The following is a 20931-nucleotide window of genomic DNA, read 5'->3' on the forward strand; positions in this document are numbered from 1 at the left end:
TTACTACTAGGTTAATGGAGAAAATAAAGGAAAACTCCTTGAGGTCATATAGGTCATAATGGCAAACTGCACACACTTACCAGGCCGGGTGCTCCCCACACCCACTTCTTTTCCCTACTTCTGCGTAGCAATGACCCCAAGTCACCCTACCCCTATATGTCCAATCAGCTTTAAACACCTCTGTCAGTATGGGTGGGCTCCTTTTAACTTTATAAGCAAACGACCACCTTTGTTCTGGGTGAGCACAGGCATGCTGAGCAGTGTTGACCTTCCTTCCCTCTGGAGGCCTGGAGAATGATCTCCTCTGAGCGCACCGGTGTAAAATAAACCTCTTCCCTTCCAAGATCTCCGAGTGCCGCTTGGTTCTTCTGCCAGTGATCCAGACCAGATTTCCGCAATAGGTAAGGAGGGGATGGGAATGTGATTTGAGTGTAGCCAGGAAGCAGAGTAACGTTTAAGAAAAAGTGAGCTAAGAGTTGACGATAAAGTTCACTTCCTTTGTAATTTTGAGTAGAACCCTAAATCATTTTCAATAAAAACAGATTAAATCTATTTTTTTTCATTTAAAATATGCCCATGGTAGGAAATTTTTAAATTACAATCAAATTTATGACAATTCAGGACATAAACATTCTCAACTGTCTCAGATAATGTATCCCATAAGATACATTACCAAGGCTGTGCATTCCAACATATGGGATGCTTTCTGCTTTTGTGAGGAATGAGCATTTTAACAAAAGATACACAGGAGGGTTTTCTGGCAGGAAACACCAGAACAGTGAAAGGAGCATTCCCAGAGGCTCTCGTCAGCAAGAAAAATCAGCACACAAAGTGAGTGGTGCACGGAATGGCAGGAAGCAAGGAAGAACATCAGAAAGTGTAAAAATGTGGATAAACTGAAATGAACATGGACTGTTTTAAATGATGGCGATAATAACGTCTAGAGGAACAAAATAACATGTAAACGTAAAATACATGACAATGAGGGTGGCAGAGGGAGATAAAATGTTTTGAAGTTTTTATGTATTTTGAGAAGTGTGACAAATTAGTATGTGATAAATCAAGGATGTACAATTTAATCCTAAGAGTAACAGATCATAATTAAAGGAGGTTTAAGTATCAAGTTGATGCAGGAGATTAACAGCCCCAAACAAGGACAGCTCAGCTGCCTGTCGACACGAGAGTAAAGCCGCTGAGGGATACTCATGCAATGAAGGGCACAGCAAAGACGATGGATGGATCCCTGCACGTGCAACAGCATCAATGGATGTTAGAAACAACCAATGGACAAAAGCTGTTCCGCTTCGTTGACCTGCTATTTATCTTGGAATTGATGAAACAGCAGAGTGAACTTTTTTTTAGTTCTAAATAAATGACATAATTAGAAGATAATGATGAGGCCGACTTCCCCGGTCTATCTTTCCAACAATTCAGGGCTGGAGGCACCTGATTTTCAGAGTCAGAAAGAAGTGAATTGATTATACCTCCCTCCTTCCCAAAACACATGCCCACCACACCCCAAAGTATCCCAGCACTGGCACCTAACGCCTGGAAGAAATCAAGGGTGATCTGGGACCCTGGGCCCTTTGATCAAGCGCTGCCAGCAGGTATTTACTAGAAGAATAGTCTTTAGTAAGTAATGTCAGCTCCTCGCATAATGACGCGAGCGCTCTCTGCCACTCTTTAACCCAACAAGGGGACACTGTCATTTTTTGCTGTTCTTAGCTCTTGGTCCTTTTCGAAAGTGTGGCTAGGCTTGTGCAGGACCCTGCGATGTGGCCTGGCTCCATCTCAGCAGTCTTGAGCCCGGCCCCTACCAGTTCTCTACTCCGTATCTCCCACCACATCCTGTTCTCGAATAACCTCATTCACCCTTGAGAATAAACACCCACTAGGGGCTCACTACTCCAACTCTCCCAGCTGGGTATGTAGAAAAGGCATTGGCAAAAAAGATACATCTCTCATAGATTTTTTTTCTTATTATTGAGATACAATTCACATTCCATAAAATCCATCATTTTAAAGTAAACGGTTGAGTGGGGTTTTGTGATTTACGAAGCGGTAAAACCATTACTAGTATCCCCTTGAAGAATCTTTCATTTGCTCCGAGAGAAACCCAGGATGAATCAGAGGCCACGACCCATTCTACCCCTGTCCAGCCCTGGCCAAACCTACACCATTTTCTATTTCTATGGGTTTGCCAATTCTGGACATTTCATACAAGATAAATCATACAATATGTGACTTTTTTGTGTTTATCTTCTTTCACTCAGCATAACGTTTTCAAGATTCATCTGTGTTGTAGCAGGTGTTAGTGCCCCATTCCTTTTTATGGCTAGTATTTTATTGTACACCCCTTTTGTTTCCTTGTTCCTTAGCTGATGGTTGCTGGGCTTCTTCTCACCTTTGATTATTACTGGATAATACTGCTGTGATGACTGGCGCACACCTGTGTGGATGTATGTTTTTTAATTCTCCTGGGTATATATATACCTAGGTGTTGTCACAGGGTAACTCTATGTTTAACTTTTGAACAAACTGGCTATTTTTCCATGGTGGCCGCACCATCTTACCCTCCCACCACCAGTGCGCGAGAGTTCAAATTTCTCCACATCTTCCACAACACCTGTTACTCTCCTTTTGACCACAGCCATCCTACTGGGTGCATAATGACAGCTTGTGGTTTTGATTTGCATTCCTTTGATGGGTAATGGTTTTGAACATCTTTTCATATTGGTCATTGGTATATATTCTTTGAAGTAATGTTTTTGATTTTGACCTTTGACCAGATCCATTGACCATTTTTAAAACGAGTTATTTGTCTTTTTGTTCAGTTGTATGAGTCTTTTATATACTCTGTATAAAAGTTTCTTGTCAGATACATGACTGGCAAGTATTATTCCTCATTTTGTAGACTGTCTTTTTACTTTCCTGGTAGTGTCATTTGAATGACCTAAGTTTTAAATTTTGACGAGGTCCAGTTTATCTGTTTTTCTTTTGTTGTTTGTGCTTTTGAGAAGCCACGGCCTAATGCAAGAGCTTTTGAGAAACCTTATGTAAGAAACCATTGCCAAACCCAAGGTCACAAAAATATACAACCATAGTTTGGTCTAACAGTTTTGCAATTTTAGCTCCCATATTTAGACCTACCATCCCTTTTGAGTAAATTTTTGTAAATGGCGTGAGGTAGGGGGCAACATTGCTTTTTTAGGTTGTCGATATGAAGTTGGTTCAGTTCCATTGTTTAAGAGACTATTCCTCTTCCACTGAATGGGCCTGGTACCAATGTCAAAAGTCAATTAGTGATAAATCAATTTATTTCTTGACTCTCAATCTATTCCACAGATCAATAGGTTTGCCCTTATGCCAATACCACATAGCTTTGATTACCATGGCTTTGTACCAAGTTTTAAAATCAAGAGTGAGTCCTCCAAGTTAATTCTTCTTTTCAAGATTGTTTTGGCTATTTGGAATCCTTTGCATTTCCATATACATTTTGGGATCAACTTGTCAATTTCTACAAAAAAGGCCATTTGGTTGAATCTATAGATTAATCTGGGGAACACTGCCATCTTAGCAATATTAAGTCTTCCAATCCATGAACATGGATGTCTTTCTATTTATGTAAGTCTTCCATAATTTATTCCAACAACATTCTATAGTTTCCAGTGTATGTGTTTTACACCTCTTTTGCTAAAGTTATTCCAAGGTATTTTATTCTTTTTGAGGCTATTTAAAATGGAATTTACATTTCATTCTTCGTTTCATTTTCGTCTTGTTCATTGCTAGTGTATAGAAATAAAATAAATTTCTGTATATCGATCTTATATCCTTGCCCAAACTGTGTACTAGCTCCAATAGCTTTTCTCATGGATTCCTTACAAGATCACATTCTCTGCAAATAGAGATAGTTTTACTTCTTTCTGTTTATTCTGGGTCCTTTTTCCTTTTTTTCTTTGTTTGCCAAATAGCCCTCACTCAAACGAGTACTGTAGTCTTGAACAAATCCGGTGAGAGTGGATATCCCCATCTTCTTCCCGATCTTAGAGAAAGACTTCCATTATCTTACCATTAAATGTGATGTCAGCTGTGGGTTTTTGTGGATGCCTTTTTTCATGTGAGGAAGCTTCCTTCTATTCCTAGTTTGTTCAGTGCTTTTTATTATGAAAGCAGGGTGGAATTTTCCTTTTATTCCAAATGCTTTTTCTGGGTCTCTTGAGGTAACCATGTGGTTACTGTCCTTTATTCTATTGATTTGGCATATTACATTGATTGATTTTTATCTGTGGAACCAACCTTAAATTCCTAGAATAAATCTTACTTGGTGTATACATAGTGTATAGTATTATAGTACTTATATTATCATAGTGAGTATTATAGTATTATAATACTTACATAGTGTATAGCACTTTTTTATGTTACTGAATTAGATTTGCTAATATTTTCTTGAGGATCTTTGCACTTGTATTCATATTCCTGAAATTTTATAAATGTTTGTGTCTTTCTTTCTAAATGAGGTAAATTCTTTGGCAGAGCATAGAGAGCATATGTCACATAAGTCACATAATACCTAAACTATGGTCTGCCATGAAGATATCAGTAGGGAATTGCCACAGATTATTTATTACTCAATTCTCATATATGGAGCTCCATTTCAATACATAATCCTTCATTGTATTCCCTATCCCCACACAGGAAATTGACCCATTAAGGTTTATCGGCATGACTATATGGAATTACATTCCACCTATTGTATTCCTTCTCAGGAGGACGAAAGTTATTTTATAGTAACTGGGGAAATGTAACCTGATTGGTCATCATGAAGAAGACCACTGAAGAATGGGAAGAACAAGGACACCCTGTTGATTGAGAAGGTGATCCGGAACCATTCTGTCCAAAGCACATTAGAGTAAATAATAACAATGATAACTTAGATTTGTTATGAACACTATTCTATTGTTTATATTCCCTATTGTAACGCAAGTGCTTTGAAGGCGTATGTCTGTATGTTTCCTTGCTAGGCATCCAGAATGTCCTGTGAAGGACAAATGCACATCGGGGACCACCCAAGTTTTTTTACTGAATGGATAAGTCATTGAGTCAAAACACCTAACAAAAAATAGGTACTGAATAGCTTGCCATAGGTTGGGACAACTTTCTCTGGATAATTAATGGCTCTTTATTAACCAATCCGTTGGTCTATTTCACTGTAAGTTTATGAAAGGAAGCTCAGCTTATATTCTCCAGATCTGAACACAAAACAGTAGTCTTCTTATAAGTACTAACTGTTCTGAAAGTGGCAGCAGAATCAGGGCAGAAGCCTTCCTGAAAGTTGTCTGGAACATGAAAAGTTTTATTCAGCTTTGATCAAGATGCATAGCTCTAGGTAGAGATGAAATGAATATTTATAATTTTATTAGACTCAATTGCTCCGGGCAATAAACTTCATTGCTGAGTTTCCAGTTTAATTTTTATAGCCTGAGAGAGATGCTCCTGACTATACCATTCTTGAATAAAATCATGAACATCTTCGATTCTGCACTATTGCCCTCTGTAAATTACCTTGTGAGAAAATAAAAATTTATATAATAAAACTCATTATTCTCCTTTTTTGTTAAAACGATTGCTTTTGTAAAATGCAGTTTAGTTATTAAATCAATTTCCATCATCGATCGAAAGCCAAGTTGTCTTTAAAAATATCCCTTTGTCGACTTGGCGCTTGGTGACAGTGACTTTCTACCTTGTGCCGCAGACATTTCTGAACACGCCTCATCTCTCCTCTCAGAGGCTCGAGTCATTGAGGGCAGGAAGTTGCATGCGGTGTGTTCGTTTTGCTCATTGACCCTATCTGTCCTGGTGGCTGGGAAAAGAGTCCACGGACACCTGTCTGTGGCAAGGAGGGAGGGATCAGACGGCTGGGGGCAGGCAAAGCCATCACTCCACTGGCAGACTGCACCACGGTATGAAATCTAACCCTGAGGCTTGCCTGTCCCTTAAGACAATCAATTACTCACTCTGTTCAAACCAAAGATAGTAACTATCCATTGGTCCAGAGAGTAGCGCTCAGTATCAGATAAAAAAGGAGCAAATTCTTTTCCACTTGGACATTAAAAACAATTACAATATTATTCAGCTGACAGCCAAGGAAGGCGTTCCATCCTACTGTTCTCTGAAACTCAATGTGGGCTTTGCATTTGCAGGAATCTCATAACCTCCTCTATCTAAATGTATACTGCGAATCTCACGCAGGAAGGCCAGGGGAGGAGCTAATTTCTTTCGATTGTTTTTCCAGTTCCAGTGGTTTTCTAGACTATGCCACTGTTTTAAATAGAACAAAAAAACTACTGGCTGTTGTATGTAAGCGATGAGTCACAAAATTCTACGCCCAAAACTAATAGTACACTCTATGATGACCAACTTGCATCTAAATAGAAACTTGAGGGGCATCTGGGTGGCTCATCCGGTTGTGTCCGACTTCAACTAGGGTCATGATCTCACGGTTCGTGGGTTCAAGCCCCACGTCGGGCTCCGGGCTGACAGGTCAGAGCCCAGACCCTGCTTCAGATTCAGTGTCTCCCTCTCTCTCCGCCGACCCCCACTCGTGCTCTTTCCCTCTCTCTAAGTAAAACATTAAAAAATTGTAAACAAAAACTTGAAAAAAATAGAATAAAAAAATCTACTATCACAAAAACGTGGGTGTCCAGAAATGCCTAGAAAACGCATCCAAAGTCACACATTAGAGACTGAGATGGTCCTGTCCACAGTGGGCTGCAATAGCCATAAACATCACCCAGTGCTCAAGGGGAAACAACTGTTCTCATTTTTATTTCTGCCTTAAGGCCTCGATGATATTCTGCATGTGCGGTGGGGACTGGAGCAGTGAGCCACGTGAAATCACCTGCAGCGCCAGCTGCCTTTCTGCCGACACACTGGGGAGGCCTGTTCTGTATCCACCTCAAAGGCACGATCATGAAGCGGGACCACTTCGGCCTGAGGTTGCTATTCTGTATAGGACGCTCACAGCACAGACCTTGGGTACCCTCCTTCGCTGGCATAATTGGCACCATTGTTAACTGCACATGACCGACCTGGAGCTTCTGGTGACACTGACTATCTAAACGTTACACGTTTGTTTTCACCATTTTCAAGAGCACTTTGGGATTCCTCACCTCTCCTCTGGAAAATATGAACTCATAATTCTACTACTCATCACCTGTTTGGAAAAAGTTTCATAGTTACTGTGCTGAGTTCTCAATGTAACTTGAACGTCCATCCACATGCCTCCTCTGAATCTCCAGTCTGTGATGCTATATAGGCCTACAGAGGAAGAAACGATGGAGGCATCTGCGAAGAAGTGGCTGGAAAGCTAGCAACCATCCCACTGATCATTTAGGACTAAACGGGGCCAGGTGGGTGTCCCGGACCGGAACAGGAATAATAAATATTCCATAAGACGATTTCTCCTAAATCACTTTAACTATCAATAACATGTACAGTTTGTATACAAATGATCAAAAAGAAAAGATATAACTTACAAGATTTATTTTTATTTTGACTTACTTCTTGGTGACACAGGGAAAAATAAAGGCATAACTACTTTGATGCCTAAATAGTATAGTATGCTTTTACTGTGGCACTTCTGTGAACTCACAGCCGTAAAGAGTGTGTGGGATCTTTACGCCGTGACTTTCCAAGAAGTAGGTGGGGAATTAAATGCATTTCAAAGCTGGGCCCCGGACACAGCCCAACAGGTACGCACTTGCTAAAAGAAAATCAAACCTTTTCTCTTCTTCTAAATGTAAAACTATACTTGTCATTAAATGATTTCTGCATTTGACTCCTGATTAATACAGAATTTGTGAACTTGATATCTGCTTTGATTGTGTCTTCCCTCAATTGTCAGAAAAGTGCCAAGTTTCGTTCTGCCTGATTGCCAAGGGAGAGGGTGAGTGTGAAGGCACTTCTCAGGGGCCACCCTTGCTTGTCCGGGGGACAGCCTCATGATGACAGGCGCTCTCAGATACGAGAACAGCTTCTGCCTTGATTATCGCTCCCTGGGAAGCCGTGACTGTGACAGGGCGCCTCACTCAGCACGGAGAACCTTTCTGTGTTTGCTACCTAACACTTCTGATCCACGGGCTGTGGGGGGACGCATTGTCTGCCACTTACCTAAAATTGTCCCCAACGTAAGAGATTTGATAGCGTTGAACTCTGTCCCCGACGACAGGAGGACGTGCCTCCTTGCATTCCGGTTAACCTATTAAACGTCCCACGAGAAGCAGACATCAAAATGGCGAGCAGTTGGGATGATAAGGGGAGAGGGAATCACAGGAACACCAAGAAAAACGGTAAAAATGAGCCACGCGTGTGAACTATCCCAAAGACTAAAGGAGAAAGCTGTTTCATAGCAATTTTTATAATAACTCAGATTTCACACCACCCCATTCCTTATTCGTCTCCCTCTGTTTCTCTTCATGGCTTAAAGATCTATAATTGGTGTAATCCACAAAGAGATGCAGAAAGCTATTTCAAACCTTAAAGCTTTTACTTATTTCGAATAGAAATTAGTAAAGAGCCAGAACAGGTATTATGTCTACAGATTCAATACATAAAGGTTATTCTTCAAAACCCAGTGACAATGAATCATTTAAACACGGATGTTTTTAAAAATGTATTCCCGCTTTAAGCAAAACCTCGCTTTTTCCCTTGTGTTTACATTTCTACAGCACTTGCTCTTTTGTAGTCAGATGGGAACAGGCTCCCGTCGGAATTTCTCCAGCAGTCGCTGTGATAAACTAGACAGCATTCCCCTAACACCGAGGACAGCCCGGCATTCTAAATGGTCCAATGTTAACAGTAACTCCGTCAGTCTCTTGCTGAACAAACACACAGAAGTTGCTAAGCCAAAACACTCTGGCTACATTTCCTGTCCCCAAGACTTATGGAGAGACTGTGTTGAATGTGTATCTCTTTTGTTGGATTGATTAGCAGAGGTTTGCTTCATGTCACACATTCTGAGTGTCCCAAGTTTGGTCACTGTCGTCTTGTTGAATCCCCCTACCCCTTACCTCTACAGAGACCGCCGCTGCCTCCCTGTGGATCTCCACCTGGTGAAACTGTCCATCGGCAAGGTTTTTAAAACCAAAGTTAAAAACATCAGGTTCTTGGTGCCTGTCCAGCTTATAGCTGATCTGCAAACTTCCTAAAGAAGAGAAAAATGACATTTTTAACTAAAGTGGAACCTTATAAAACCTATTGATGCAGGTTCTAAAGCATATTTTATTTTATTTATTTAATACAATTTGAATCCAGTGAGCATTCACTTAGGACACCAATAGTCCATTTTCCTGAAAGCGTGATCATTCGTGTGCTGTTTGGGGGCCGAATTCAGAATCTAATTACACTAGTTTATTTAAAATTTTTTTTTCATATTTATTTATTTTTGAGAGACAGAGAGAGACAGAGTACAGGCTGGAGAGAGGCAGAGAGAGAGGGAGACACAGAATCTGAAGCAGGCTCCAGGCTCCGAGCTGTCAGCACAGAGCCAGATGTGGGGCCTGAACTCACAGACTGAGATATGACCTGAGCTGACTGAGCCACACAGGCGTCCTGAGAATCCAATTAAAGGCTATTTTATTTTATTTATTTTAAGTTTTTATTTAAATTCTAGTTAGTTAACACACAGTGTAACATTAGTAAACGCTATTTTAAAAGTCAAGACCAAACGGTCTTTCCATTTTCCATTTTCCTTAACGAAAGGAGTAAGTCTTGGAAACGGTCTTTCCAAGTTCTTCCATTTTCCTTAACGAAAGCAGTAAGTCTAAGGTAAGCATATGAAAACTCCAAGCTAGGCTCTAAGTTAATTATTCATGTGGTATTCACATTATTAAGTGGTAAAACCTCAAGCAATATTGCATTAACATTCAGTTTCTATAAGCATAACTTCTTTTAAGGTGACTTATTTTAATGCATTTTAATGTATTGCTGACATTTGCATAATGAATTTTTTTTTTTTTGCAGAACCAGAATTTTCTCCCAAATATTTCTGCTGTAATCAAGAAACAGAGGAAAGAGAAATGATTTGTTACAATATCTAAAATCTCCTGAAGTTCTCCACAAATGCACCTTCTACCCCATGACTCCCGCACTGTCTGTAATAGAGGCTCCAGAAGATAAGTTTCTGTTCTTCCTCTCTGTGAAGCAAGGTTACAACTTGGTTATCCTCTCCAACTGGAAAAGTCTGGGAAAGCCCTGGCGGCTACGGGTGGGCTAGCTCTCCTTCCACTTTTGTTTGAATGTAGAGATGACGTGAATGGCTTCTCGACCACTATGAGTAAAGAACAATCATATTCATCCGATGCTTATGAATATTGTCTTTTTTATGGTTTAATATACTTCACTTAGGAGGAGGAGGAAGTATTTTCCATGTACAGAATGAGATACCTTGTTTCAAAGTGAATTGCAAAACTAATTTAGATTATTCATGTCCAGTAGGAAAGGCCTCTGAGAATAACAAGACGCACATCTGCACATCGAATACATCAAATGACCAAACTGTCATGGGAGACTGCCATCTTGAATGGCACCTTAAATGGAACCATTGAAATGTTAACTCTAGCGATAAACATCAAGGTTATCATGAAAAATAAACTACTTCTAAGAGAATGAGAATCTATAAGCCATGCAATTGTGTTTCCTTTTTACGATTAACACTGAAAGAGCCCCCTCATGTGGTCCTAATATTCTAAGTCAGTCTTCTTGTTCATAGAGTCCGACACTCACCATTGGGGGCAAGGATAACGGACAGGTACTCTTCATAGAAGGAGCTGACGTAGAGAAGTAGGCTGGGCGTCCCTGTGGTCCGGAAGCTCAGTGTGGCCATTTCCCCAGTCAGCGTCAGATCCTCATGAAATAAAGCTGCCAAGGAGCTGGAGTTCTTACCGAAGGTATGATTATGATGTTCTTGAAAGTTGTAGATAACTGACGAGCCACTTCCAAAATACGCAGAAATCTCTGGAATGACACTCATTTTGGTTATGTTAGTAACAACAGAAGAAGAACAAGGCTTTTCTTTATGGATAGTTGCACAATATCTCTAACCCTTAAGCATCTCAAGAGAGAAAATAATAACAGCATGCTTTGCTGTTTTTTTTTTTAATTTAAGCATATTTAAGATTAAAGAAAATAATCAAGTATGGATAAAAAGATAACTTATCCCCACTCACATTCCCATAACTTAGAACTGAGTAACAATATTTTCTTATTGCCCGCAAAATGCTTCACCTCAAGATTCACATACCTTTGCTTACTGTTCTCAGTGTGGATGAGTCCGGGTCTAACAGAAGTAGTCATGAGCTTCTCAAGAATGGAATCGTACTTCTTTCCAAGTTAAACACAGAAATTCAGGACCAAAACAAGTCTATTTAAGCTAATCACACGGAGTTGCCTTATCCTTTCTTTACAGGGTCAGATGGCAAAAACACAAAGCAAACAGGAAAACATTTGGCGTCCTCTCTGGTCCCGGTCCCGCACGTGGGTCGTACTCACCATTTTCGCAGAATGGCCCGTCATATGCAGAGAAGGCACAGTCGCAAGTGATTCCCCTGTGTCTCTCTCTACATCTCCCTCCGTTGCGACACAGGTGTCCGTAGCTGCTGCAGTGTCCTGGGCACCCTGGCTCCACGCCTGGAGTCATTGTTGCTCTTTCTTCCAGGTCCAGCGCCAGCCCATTCAGCCGCAGCGAGCGAATGCACCCCAGGAAGCCTCTCTGTCTGGTGGCCGTCCCGCCTGCAAGGGAGACACTGCAAATGCAAACGTGTTCTTGCGTGTCTTTGCGAGATCTCTTCTCTACGTCCAACGGAGGCCACATCGATAACGTCAAAAAAGGGACCCGTCAAAAGTTTTATGAACAAATACAATTTTGAAAACAGGATGTGATCAACTAGTCAGAATCATCAAATGACACTGATTAAAACCATTAACAAAAATATTTTTGAAGTCCACCTTGGTAAATATTTATTCTAAAAATACTTCTTTGGGTTCCTGACTGGCTCAGTCTGTTGTGTGTTAAACTTTGGCTCAGGTCATTATCTCTCAGTTTATGGGTTCAAGCCCTATGTCGGGCTCTGTGCAGACAGTTCAGAGCCTGGAGCTGCTTTGGATTCTGTGCCTCCCTCTCTCTTTGCTCCTTTGTTGCTCATGCTCTGACTCTCTCTCAAAAATAAATAAACATTAAAAAAATTTAAAAATACTTCTTTAAGTTTTATTTAGAAAGATTTGTACATTTTTACGTTGGTTCCTTCATAAAAAACAGAAGACCACTTATTCTTTTTAATGTTTAAGTATATCAACTATGAGGAGCACAATAAAGTTACATAGTTAAAAATTTTTGCAATATGATATATATATTACAAATGTGTATATTAAAATATACAATTACGTATGTATATATGTATATATAAAATGTACAACACAAATTATGTTGTATATATTTATCATGTAATATACATTAAAATTTGTATATGCATTTGTTACATATGTATTTTTGTTATATATTTGTTATATATATGTATATAACAAGTTATATATGTAATAATAATAACCCTTCTTAGAAGTGCTGTCCATAACAAATCCGTGAAAAGGAACTGATGAGTGGGCAAAGACAGAGAAGGTGTAGGGGTGAAGTCAAAACCCGGGCCCCCAACCCTGCCTCGATCTAGCCTATAGGCTCTCAGGTCGTGGTGTGGGGGGGATAGGGGGGTTGGGAGGGTGGGGTAACATTAACTGAACACTGTAACTCTCTGTAGTTCTATCATGTCTCGTGCGAGCCTAACCTCACATCTGGGAGCCTAGGGCCCACCTGGAATGCATGCTGAAAACAGAGCTGGGTTCATTCCCAGGGATTCTGATTCAGTGGGTCTGGGGTACATATGCCAGATCAGAATGTTCCCCTAGCATCAAGCTCTAGAAACATCTCCGTGGAGATGTTAATTCTAGGTAGATGTTCATGCAAACTCTGTTCCTAAGAATTCCATTAATGGATCTTCAGCATCACAAATCAGAAAATAAAATTATTTAATTTGATTCAGTTTCATGACTTGATGCGAAGCCTACTTAGTAAGAGCTGTGCTTGAAGCAGACGTGTTTGGGGCCATGGGTTGTACACACACACATGCACACACACAAACCCCCTACATAGCACCAGCCTGCAGATGCCGTAAGTATCTCCTGGCCAAGCAGACTGAGTGCCAATTTGTGATTATATCAGTGTTCAATTAGACTGCATCATTATTTACTTTAGAATACACGAAAAATGATCAAGTGAGAGCTACTTTGTTAATCTGCTCGGTTTCCAAATTAGAATAGAGTTGTCTGAAAAATAACGTAGCAAAACTTATCTTTCCCTATGGGCAAAAGAAAACATTATAAAAAATAAGCAAGCCAAGGAAAGGGAAGATTTCCATAACCCAGAGTTTTAATCTTTAAAGCATGGGCACCGAGAATAAAGAGGCAGCCCGGTTTTGGACCCGCATCTCCAAGGACTGAACAGCAGGGGAGGGGGGTGCTGAGGAGCGGCGGCTGGGGGGTCTTGGGGGCGCAGCCACACGAGTCTCCGCCGGTCACTTGGAGGTTCTGCCCCAATCGCAAGGCGGGCTCTCCAACTTCCCTGAGAAGTGGAGCGGGAGAGTTGGACGAAAATTGCTAATGGATTTGTAAACGGTATTGATAAGCAAGTCATCTATGCCATTGAGTGCAAGCTGGGGAGTCCACCACGGATTGGGTGCGTTGAGTGTCTCTGCTCTCAGAGTTTCGAGACTGGGAAGGCTATGGAAACTGCGATCAGTAAGAACATTCTATGGGAACAATATTAAGGATCTGGGGAAAGAGATGCTCTCACCAGGGCGATCGGCCCAAGGCGCGGACCGAAGTCTGCCCTTGCCGCGGTCACCTGTCCCGTTCGGCATTTCTCTGGGTCTGCACCACTCGCACTCACCCACGAAGAGCTGGCTGTTGAGCTGTAAACGTGCATGCCCGTCAGCAGGTGCAGCTTGGGTCTCGCTGGGGAGCTGGTCCACCTGAAGTGACGCTTCCTTCACATTCCTCTCCGCCCTCACGTAGTGCCACTGGTTGTCATTAAAGGGAGCGGGCGACCGCACTGTGACCTCGCAACGTCCGTTCCCCACATCAAAGGAAAAGGTCACTTCGGAGGGAGCTGCAAAGACAGATAGGGAGAGTCACTCACTCATTCACGGGGAGGAAGCTTAGTCTTGAGAGACAGGAGGCAAATGCCATGACACGCTCCTTGTGAAAGCAGAGGACAGTGACACTGGTGCAGACGAATGTCACGCTGAGCTGGCGAGGAGGGCTAACTAAATCTGTATCCCAGAGGAAGAAAAACAAAGCGATTTTAACATATTCCTTCCTTGGGGCACCTGGGTGGCTTAGTCGGTTAAGCGTCCGACTTTCGCTTGGGTCATGATCTCGCGGTTCGTGGGTTCGAGCCCCGCGTCGGGCTCTGTGCTGGCTGCCGGCTCAGAGCCTGGAGCCTGTTTCAGCCTGTGACTCCCTCTCTCTCTGACCCTCCCCTGCTCATGCTGTCTCTCTCTCTCCTAGAAATAAATAAAATATTAAAAAAAAAAAAAACATATTCCTTCCTGCTCAGAGCTCACGCTTCATGCTGATAAACTTTAAGGACTTGAGATACTCACCTAGAGGAAGAAAACTAACGTGCTAGCAGGCTTCATATGTATAAATGGGTTTATTTAAACGTGGCTTAAATCTTCATATACTTTGTTTAAAAAGTACTACACAACATTAAAATAATTTTTTGAATGCCTATTTATTTTTGAGAGAGAGACAAAGTATGAGCAGCAGAGGGGCAGAGAGAGGGAGACACAGAATCTGAAGCAGGCTCCAGGCGCTGAGCTGTCAGCACAGAGCCCGATGCAGGTCCATATCTTGAACTCATGAACCAAGGGATCATGACCTGAGCCAAAGTCAGATGTTTAATCGACTGAGGCCACTCAGGCACCCTACTATGTGAAATTCTGAAGTAAGGAATTGAGCCTTGCGATACATGCATACATGATGTGAACAGTCAATTAAATGAAGTGATTCTATAATTTAGTGAGTTATTTGGCTAGTTTGGTTTTAAATATCCTGATTGCACACAGAGTTAGGGCAGCTAACTGCTTCTCTACAGACTGTTGTGTGTTTTCTGAATCGGTTTCACTCTCTATTAAAAATAATGATGTAAAATAATAGAACTTTAGTATTTACTAAAGAAATACACGTGACAAAACATTGCAATGTGGTATGAATTAGGTTCCCAAAGGGGTTACTGCTAATTCCTGAGTGCCTGGTGGCTTTGTCCAGGGGGGAACTCACCATGCAGCTCGAGCCTGATGAAGTCTGTGATCCCCAGGTTCTCTACAAACACCCCAGAAGGAGCTGTCGTCTTAAAAAAGAAAGACACGTCAGCACTGAACTCTCCATGGAACGTAGGGAAATGAAGGTATGAAGTCTCAGTATTGAAGGAAGCTGAGTTCCAAAATGAATCTGTTTCCGAAAAGAAAAAAAGACAGTGACCATAACAATGAAACAGAACGAATAGCAACTACGTTTTGTATTTCTAGCATCTTTTGCTGTTAAATGCTATAATTATATGCAAGCCTTCATCTGGGGGTTCTTCCAAACATGTAGCCAAAGTGTGAATGAATATTGAAATACTGACTCAAGGATTAAGATTCCCGACAAGGCTGCACTGCATGGAGAGATAATCACTAGAAACAGCCGGTGTTTTTTTGTTTTTGTTTTTTTTAAATAATATTACTTTAAAATTATCATAGAAGGGCACCTGCATGGCTCAGCCGCTTAAGCGTCCGCCTTGATTTTGGCTCAGGTCATGATCTCATGGTCCCTAAGTTTGAGCCATGTGTTGGGGCCTCCTTGGGATTCTCTCTCTCCCTCTCTCTGCCCGTCCTCCACTCACACTCTCTCAAAAATAAACTTAAAAAATAAAATTATCATACAGTGAAATTGACTTTTAGGGGATGTACGTTATATGAATTTTAATACATGCATGCAGAGGCACCTGGGTGGCTCAGTTGGGTAAGCGTCCAACTTCGGCTCAGGTCATGATCTCACAGTTCGTGGGTTTGAGCCCCATGTCAGGTTCTATGCTGACAGCTCAGAGCCTGGAATCTGCTTCTGATTCTGTGTCTCTCTCTCTCCCTCTGCCCCTCCCCTGCTTGCATTCTGTCTCTCTCTCAAAAATAATTAAAAACATTAAAAAAATTTTAAAAATACACACATGGATTTGTACAACCATCACCAAAATCAGGATAAAGAACAGTTCTATCACCCCAAAAATTCCCTCTTGCTATTTGCTTATAGGCACACCCTCTACCCACCCTCAAGCCCTGTCCACCATGATCTCTAGTTTTGCCCTTTCCAGGCTTCAGTAGATGGAGTCATGAGATAGGTAACCTTTTGAGACTGGTTTCTTTCACTCAGCATAAAGCCTCTGAGATGCATTCAAGTTGCCACATGTTGTTACTGCTCTGGAATATTCCATCAGGTGGATGGGACCACCATTTCTTTGTCCACATTTGAGAAGTTAGTTTCGTTTCCAGGTTCTGTCACTTACCAACAGAGCTGCTATTAACATTTGTGCCAATCGTGCATGGATTTGGGAACAGCCTTCTTACATTCTAAACCTGTGTACTCTTATTTCCTTCCTTACATTACTGCACTGGCAAGGACTTCCGGTGTGAGTGAAATTGTGGAAGAGAAGTGGTGTGATTGGATACCCTTAGCTTGTTCCCAGTCAGTTTTTCACCAATAATTATAATGCTAGCTGTTCTGGATAGAGATACCCATTATTAGGATGAAGAAGTCTCCTCCCTTTTACTCATAGTTTGTTAAGGATTTCGTTGTGAATGCTATCCTGATACAAATTAATTATCATGTTAATTCATTATAAAATCCTAAGAGATTATTGTGTATCTATCAATTGATGCAGAAACAGCATCTGGTGTGAGTTTTCTTCTTTCAATTGTTAAGATGGTAGATAACATAGATTGATTTCCAAATACAGCTGACCCTTGAACAACCAGGGGGTTAGAGGCACTGACCTTTGCACAGCTGAATATCCATGTGTGACATCTGATTCCCCCAAAACTTAACTACTAACAGCCTACTGTTGACTAGAAACCTTACCAGTAACATCAACACTTGAGTAACACATACTTTGTATGTTATATATATTATATACTGTATTCTTACAGTAAAGTAAGCCAGGGAAAGCATAATATTATTAAGGAAATCATAACGAAGAGAAAATAATTTACAGGCCTGTACTATATTTACTGGAAAAATATGTGCATATAAGTGCATCTGCACAGTTCAAACCTGCATTGTTCTGAAATCAGCTGCACTGAACGAGCCTTGCGTTCTGGGATAAATCCTAGTCAGTGATGATGTATCATTGTTTCATATATTCCTGGATTCTTTGTTAATGTTTTATTGAAGATTTTTGCATATGTGTCTGTGATGATGCTATCTGTAGTTGTCTTTTTTTCTTGCATTTTTTTGGTCTAGTTTGGGTATCAGGGCAATGTTGGCCTCATATAATGTTGGGAAGAATTTCCTCTTCTATTTTCTGCAAAAGAGTGTGTAAATATGGTGTTATTTCTTCTTTGGTAGAATTCACCAGTAAAACCATCTCAGACTGGATTCCATTCCATGACTTACTTTTAGGTCTGGTCTAGGTGTCTGTTTCATCTTGAGTAAGTTTTAGTCATTAGTGGTTTTCATGGAATCGGTCTGTCTTATATATGTTGGAGAATGTACATGCGTAGAGTTGTTTGTAGACTGCCATTACTATGCTACTAATGTCCGTGGGGTCTGTAGTGATGCTTTGGCTTTCACTCCTCACATGGGTGATTTTTCTCTTCTCTCCTTCAACAGCTGTGCTGGAAATTTATCCATTTTATTGGTCTTTCAAAAATATTTTTGTTTGCTTTTATAGATCTCTATTGTTCTGCTTTTAATTGAATGGTATTCTCTTTGTATCTTTATTATTTCCTTCCTTCGGCTTACTTTGAATTATTTTTTCCTCCTTTTTCTAATTTCTTAAGGTAAGAGCTTCAATTATGGAGTTGAGATTTTTTTTTCATAATACAAACATTTGATGCTATAAATACTCCTCTAAGCACTGCCATCAATACACCCCCACCACTCTTGATATGTTGTATTTTTCTTATCATTCAGGTCCATCTGTTTTATAATATCCATTTGAGACCTTCTCAACTCGTTTATTAGTTAACAGTTTGGGGTTAAATTTCTAAGTGTTTGTGGAGACTTTCTTATTGCCTTTGTTATTTACTTCTTTTAATTCATTGATGCCAGAGAACGTATTTTGCATGATTTATTTGATAGTTGCTCACGTTTGTTTTGTGACACAAAATATGCTATAGCCATGTGTATGTGGAAAGAATATATATTGTACTGTTGGGAGGGAGTTCCATAAATGTCCATTAGATTTTGCTGGTTTGTGGTGACATCCAAGCTTCTGTACCCCTGCTCATTTCCCTCTCTTAGGTTAATGAGAGAGGCATCCTGGATTCTCTAATTATAATTATGAATTTGTCCACTTCCCCTTTCCATCCTGGCAGTTGTTGCTTTATGTAGTTTGACGCCCAGTTATTAGCACACCCATTTAAGATTCTCATGTCTTCTTAATTGCTTTTTGTATCTATTAGTTTTCTATGCTTTCAAGCAGAGGTTTTAAAATAGAAAGTCCAGATTTCTTTTCATTAGTATTTAGGCAATGTATCTTTTCCCGTCCTTCTTTTTTAACTTGTGATGTCATTATAGTTGAAGAGAGTTTCTTGTACACAGTACATAGTTGAGTCATAACAATCTTTCAATTGGTTTGCGTAGACTAATCATAATAATAAAATGTTGACATGTGGGATTTAGTTCTACCATTTTATTTTATTTTTTCCTGTTTGTTACACTCTTTTGTTTGTCTGCTTCCCCTTTTCTGTCTCTTTTTGGGTTAGCTAAACATTTTTTAGTATTCTGTTTTTATTTGTCCATAGTGGTTCCTTGATTATTATTTTTTTCTTTTGAAATTACAGTATATGTACTTACCTTTTCTCAGTCTGCTCATAATCTACATTTCAACTCTTTGACCGGTTTGTAAAAATGTACCAACAATTCTGTCACGTTACCTGCTCCCCTTTATGCTGTTTTTGCTAAATGTATTACATCTGTGCACATTAAAAACCCTATGAAATAACATTGTTGTTTTTGCTTTCAACCCTCAGATATGTTTACATAACTCAATAGCAGAATGGACTGCTATATTTACCCAGATATTTATCATTAACTTTTTTTAATGTTCATTTATTTTTTGAGAGAGAGAGAGAGAGAGAGACAGACAGAGCATGAATTGGAGAGAGGCAGAGAAAGAGGAAGACACAGAATCTGAAGCAGGCTCCAGTCTCCAAGCTGTCAGCACAGAGCCTGACACAGGCTTGAACACACGAACCATGAGATCATGACCTGAGCTGAAGTTGGACACTCAACTGACTGAGCCACCCACACGCCCCAATTATCTACCATTTTTAATGCTGATTTTCTATCCCTGATGTCCAGATTGTCTTCTGATGTCATTTCCCTTCTGCCTGAATCTTCCTTTAGAAAGTCTTTTAAAGCATCTTCTGGTAATGAATGCTTTTAGTTTTCCTTTGTTTGAGAATTTCTTTATCTTCATTCTTGAAGGAGATTTTTGCTGTATATAGAATTCCAGACTAATATCTTTACTTTTAGCACTTGAGAATGTTTTACCATTTTCTTCTGGCTTCCATATTTCTAATGAGAAAATCACTACCATTTGAGTTAGTGTTCACCTACAGATGACACATCATTATTCTCTCTGGCTGATTTCAAAAAATTTCTTACTTCCTTTATTTGCAACAGTATGATTATGATGTGTCTGGATGTGAATTTCTTTGAATTTATCCTGTTTGAAGCTCATTCAACTTCTCAAGTCTGTCTTTTGCCAAACTTGGAAAATTTTCAGCCATTATTTTTTAAAATATTTTTTTCAGTACCACACTCTTCTTTCTGTCTGCTTCTGAGTACTCAGTTACATGAATGTTAGATCTTTTATTGTTGACTCATGGTTCCCTGAAGCCCTGTTTATTTCTAGATTCTTTTTCCTTTTTGTTCAGATTGAATCATTTCTATTCATCTTTAAGGTCCCTGACTGTTTCATCTCAGATCTGCTATTTGGCCTTTCCAATGCATCTTTTATTGCAGTTACTGTATTTTTCAGTTCTAAAGTTTTCATTTAGCTCTTTATATATCCTATTTCTTTGAATGCAATGTTCTTTTTCCATTTGCTAAGTAAGTGTTTATGATTACTTGGTAGGGCAATTATGTGACAGGTGTTTTAAACTCTCTCAGATAATTCTAACCTCTGTATCGTATTTGTAGTAGTATCTTTTGATTATATTTTCCCAAGCCAGCTTGGATTTTTCTGGTTCTTTGTGCTAAGTAATTTTGGAGTATTTCCTAGATCTTTTAAATAGAATTTTGACAAACTCCATACTTTATTTAAAGTTTGTGGAGCATGTTGAATATACAAATTTATTTTTTATTATTTATTATTTATTTAGCTCGTTATTTTGCAGGTAGTCGGCCTGGTTAGGACCTGGCCACACATTCCAACGTGCCTTCTGTGGGCTGTCTCTGATGGCGGTCCAGTTTATCATTTGCAGTAGTATTCGGATCTGCCTCACTCGTGCGCCACCCAGAGGCCAGTCTGGGTCTTGGGTGGTAGCTTCTCTGGTCAGTTCTCAGCTTCTCTGGTCTACAATTTGGATCAGATCCACACAAGTGTTGCTCTGAAGTGAGCCC

General features: G+C 40.1%; 1 protein-coding gene across 1 annotated transcript in view; it reads right to left on the reverse strand.

Annotated features, from left to right (window-relative positions):
- LOC120223060 (contactin-associated protein-like 3) overlaps nt 1-20931 on the reverse strand; it is a 188481-nt gene that overhangs the window by 12188 nt on the left and 155362 nt on the right. The window contains exons 16-21 of the mRNA XM_039221109.1: nt 15388-15558; nt 13994-14212; nt 11548-11787; nt 10783-11013; nt 9069-9202; nt 8170-8257 (exon numbers count right to left, since the gene is read on the reverse strand). Coding sequence (XP_039077040.1) covers nt 8170-8257; nt 9069-9202; nt 10783-11013; nt 11548-11787; nt 13994-14212; nt 15388-15558 — 1083 coding nt within the window. The remainder of the gene's footprint in view (nt 1-8169; nt 8258-9068; nt 9203-10782; nt 11014-11547; nt 11788-13993; nt 14213-15387; nt 15559-20931) is intronic.

The sequence above is a fragment of the Hyaena hyaena genome, unplaced genomic scaffold (genome assembly GCF_003009895.1).
Source record: "Hyaena hyaena isolate Hyena2069 unplaced genomic scaffold, ASM300989v1 scaffold_943, whole genome shotgun sequence".
Taxonomy (NCBI): Eukaryota; Metazoa; Chordata; class Mammalia; order Carnivora; family Hyaenidae; genus Hyaena; species Hyaena hyaena.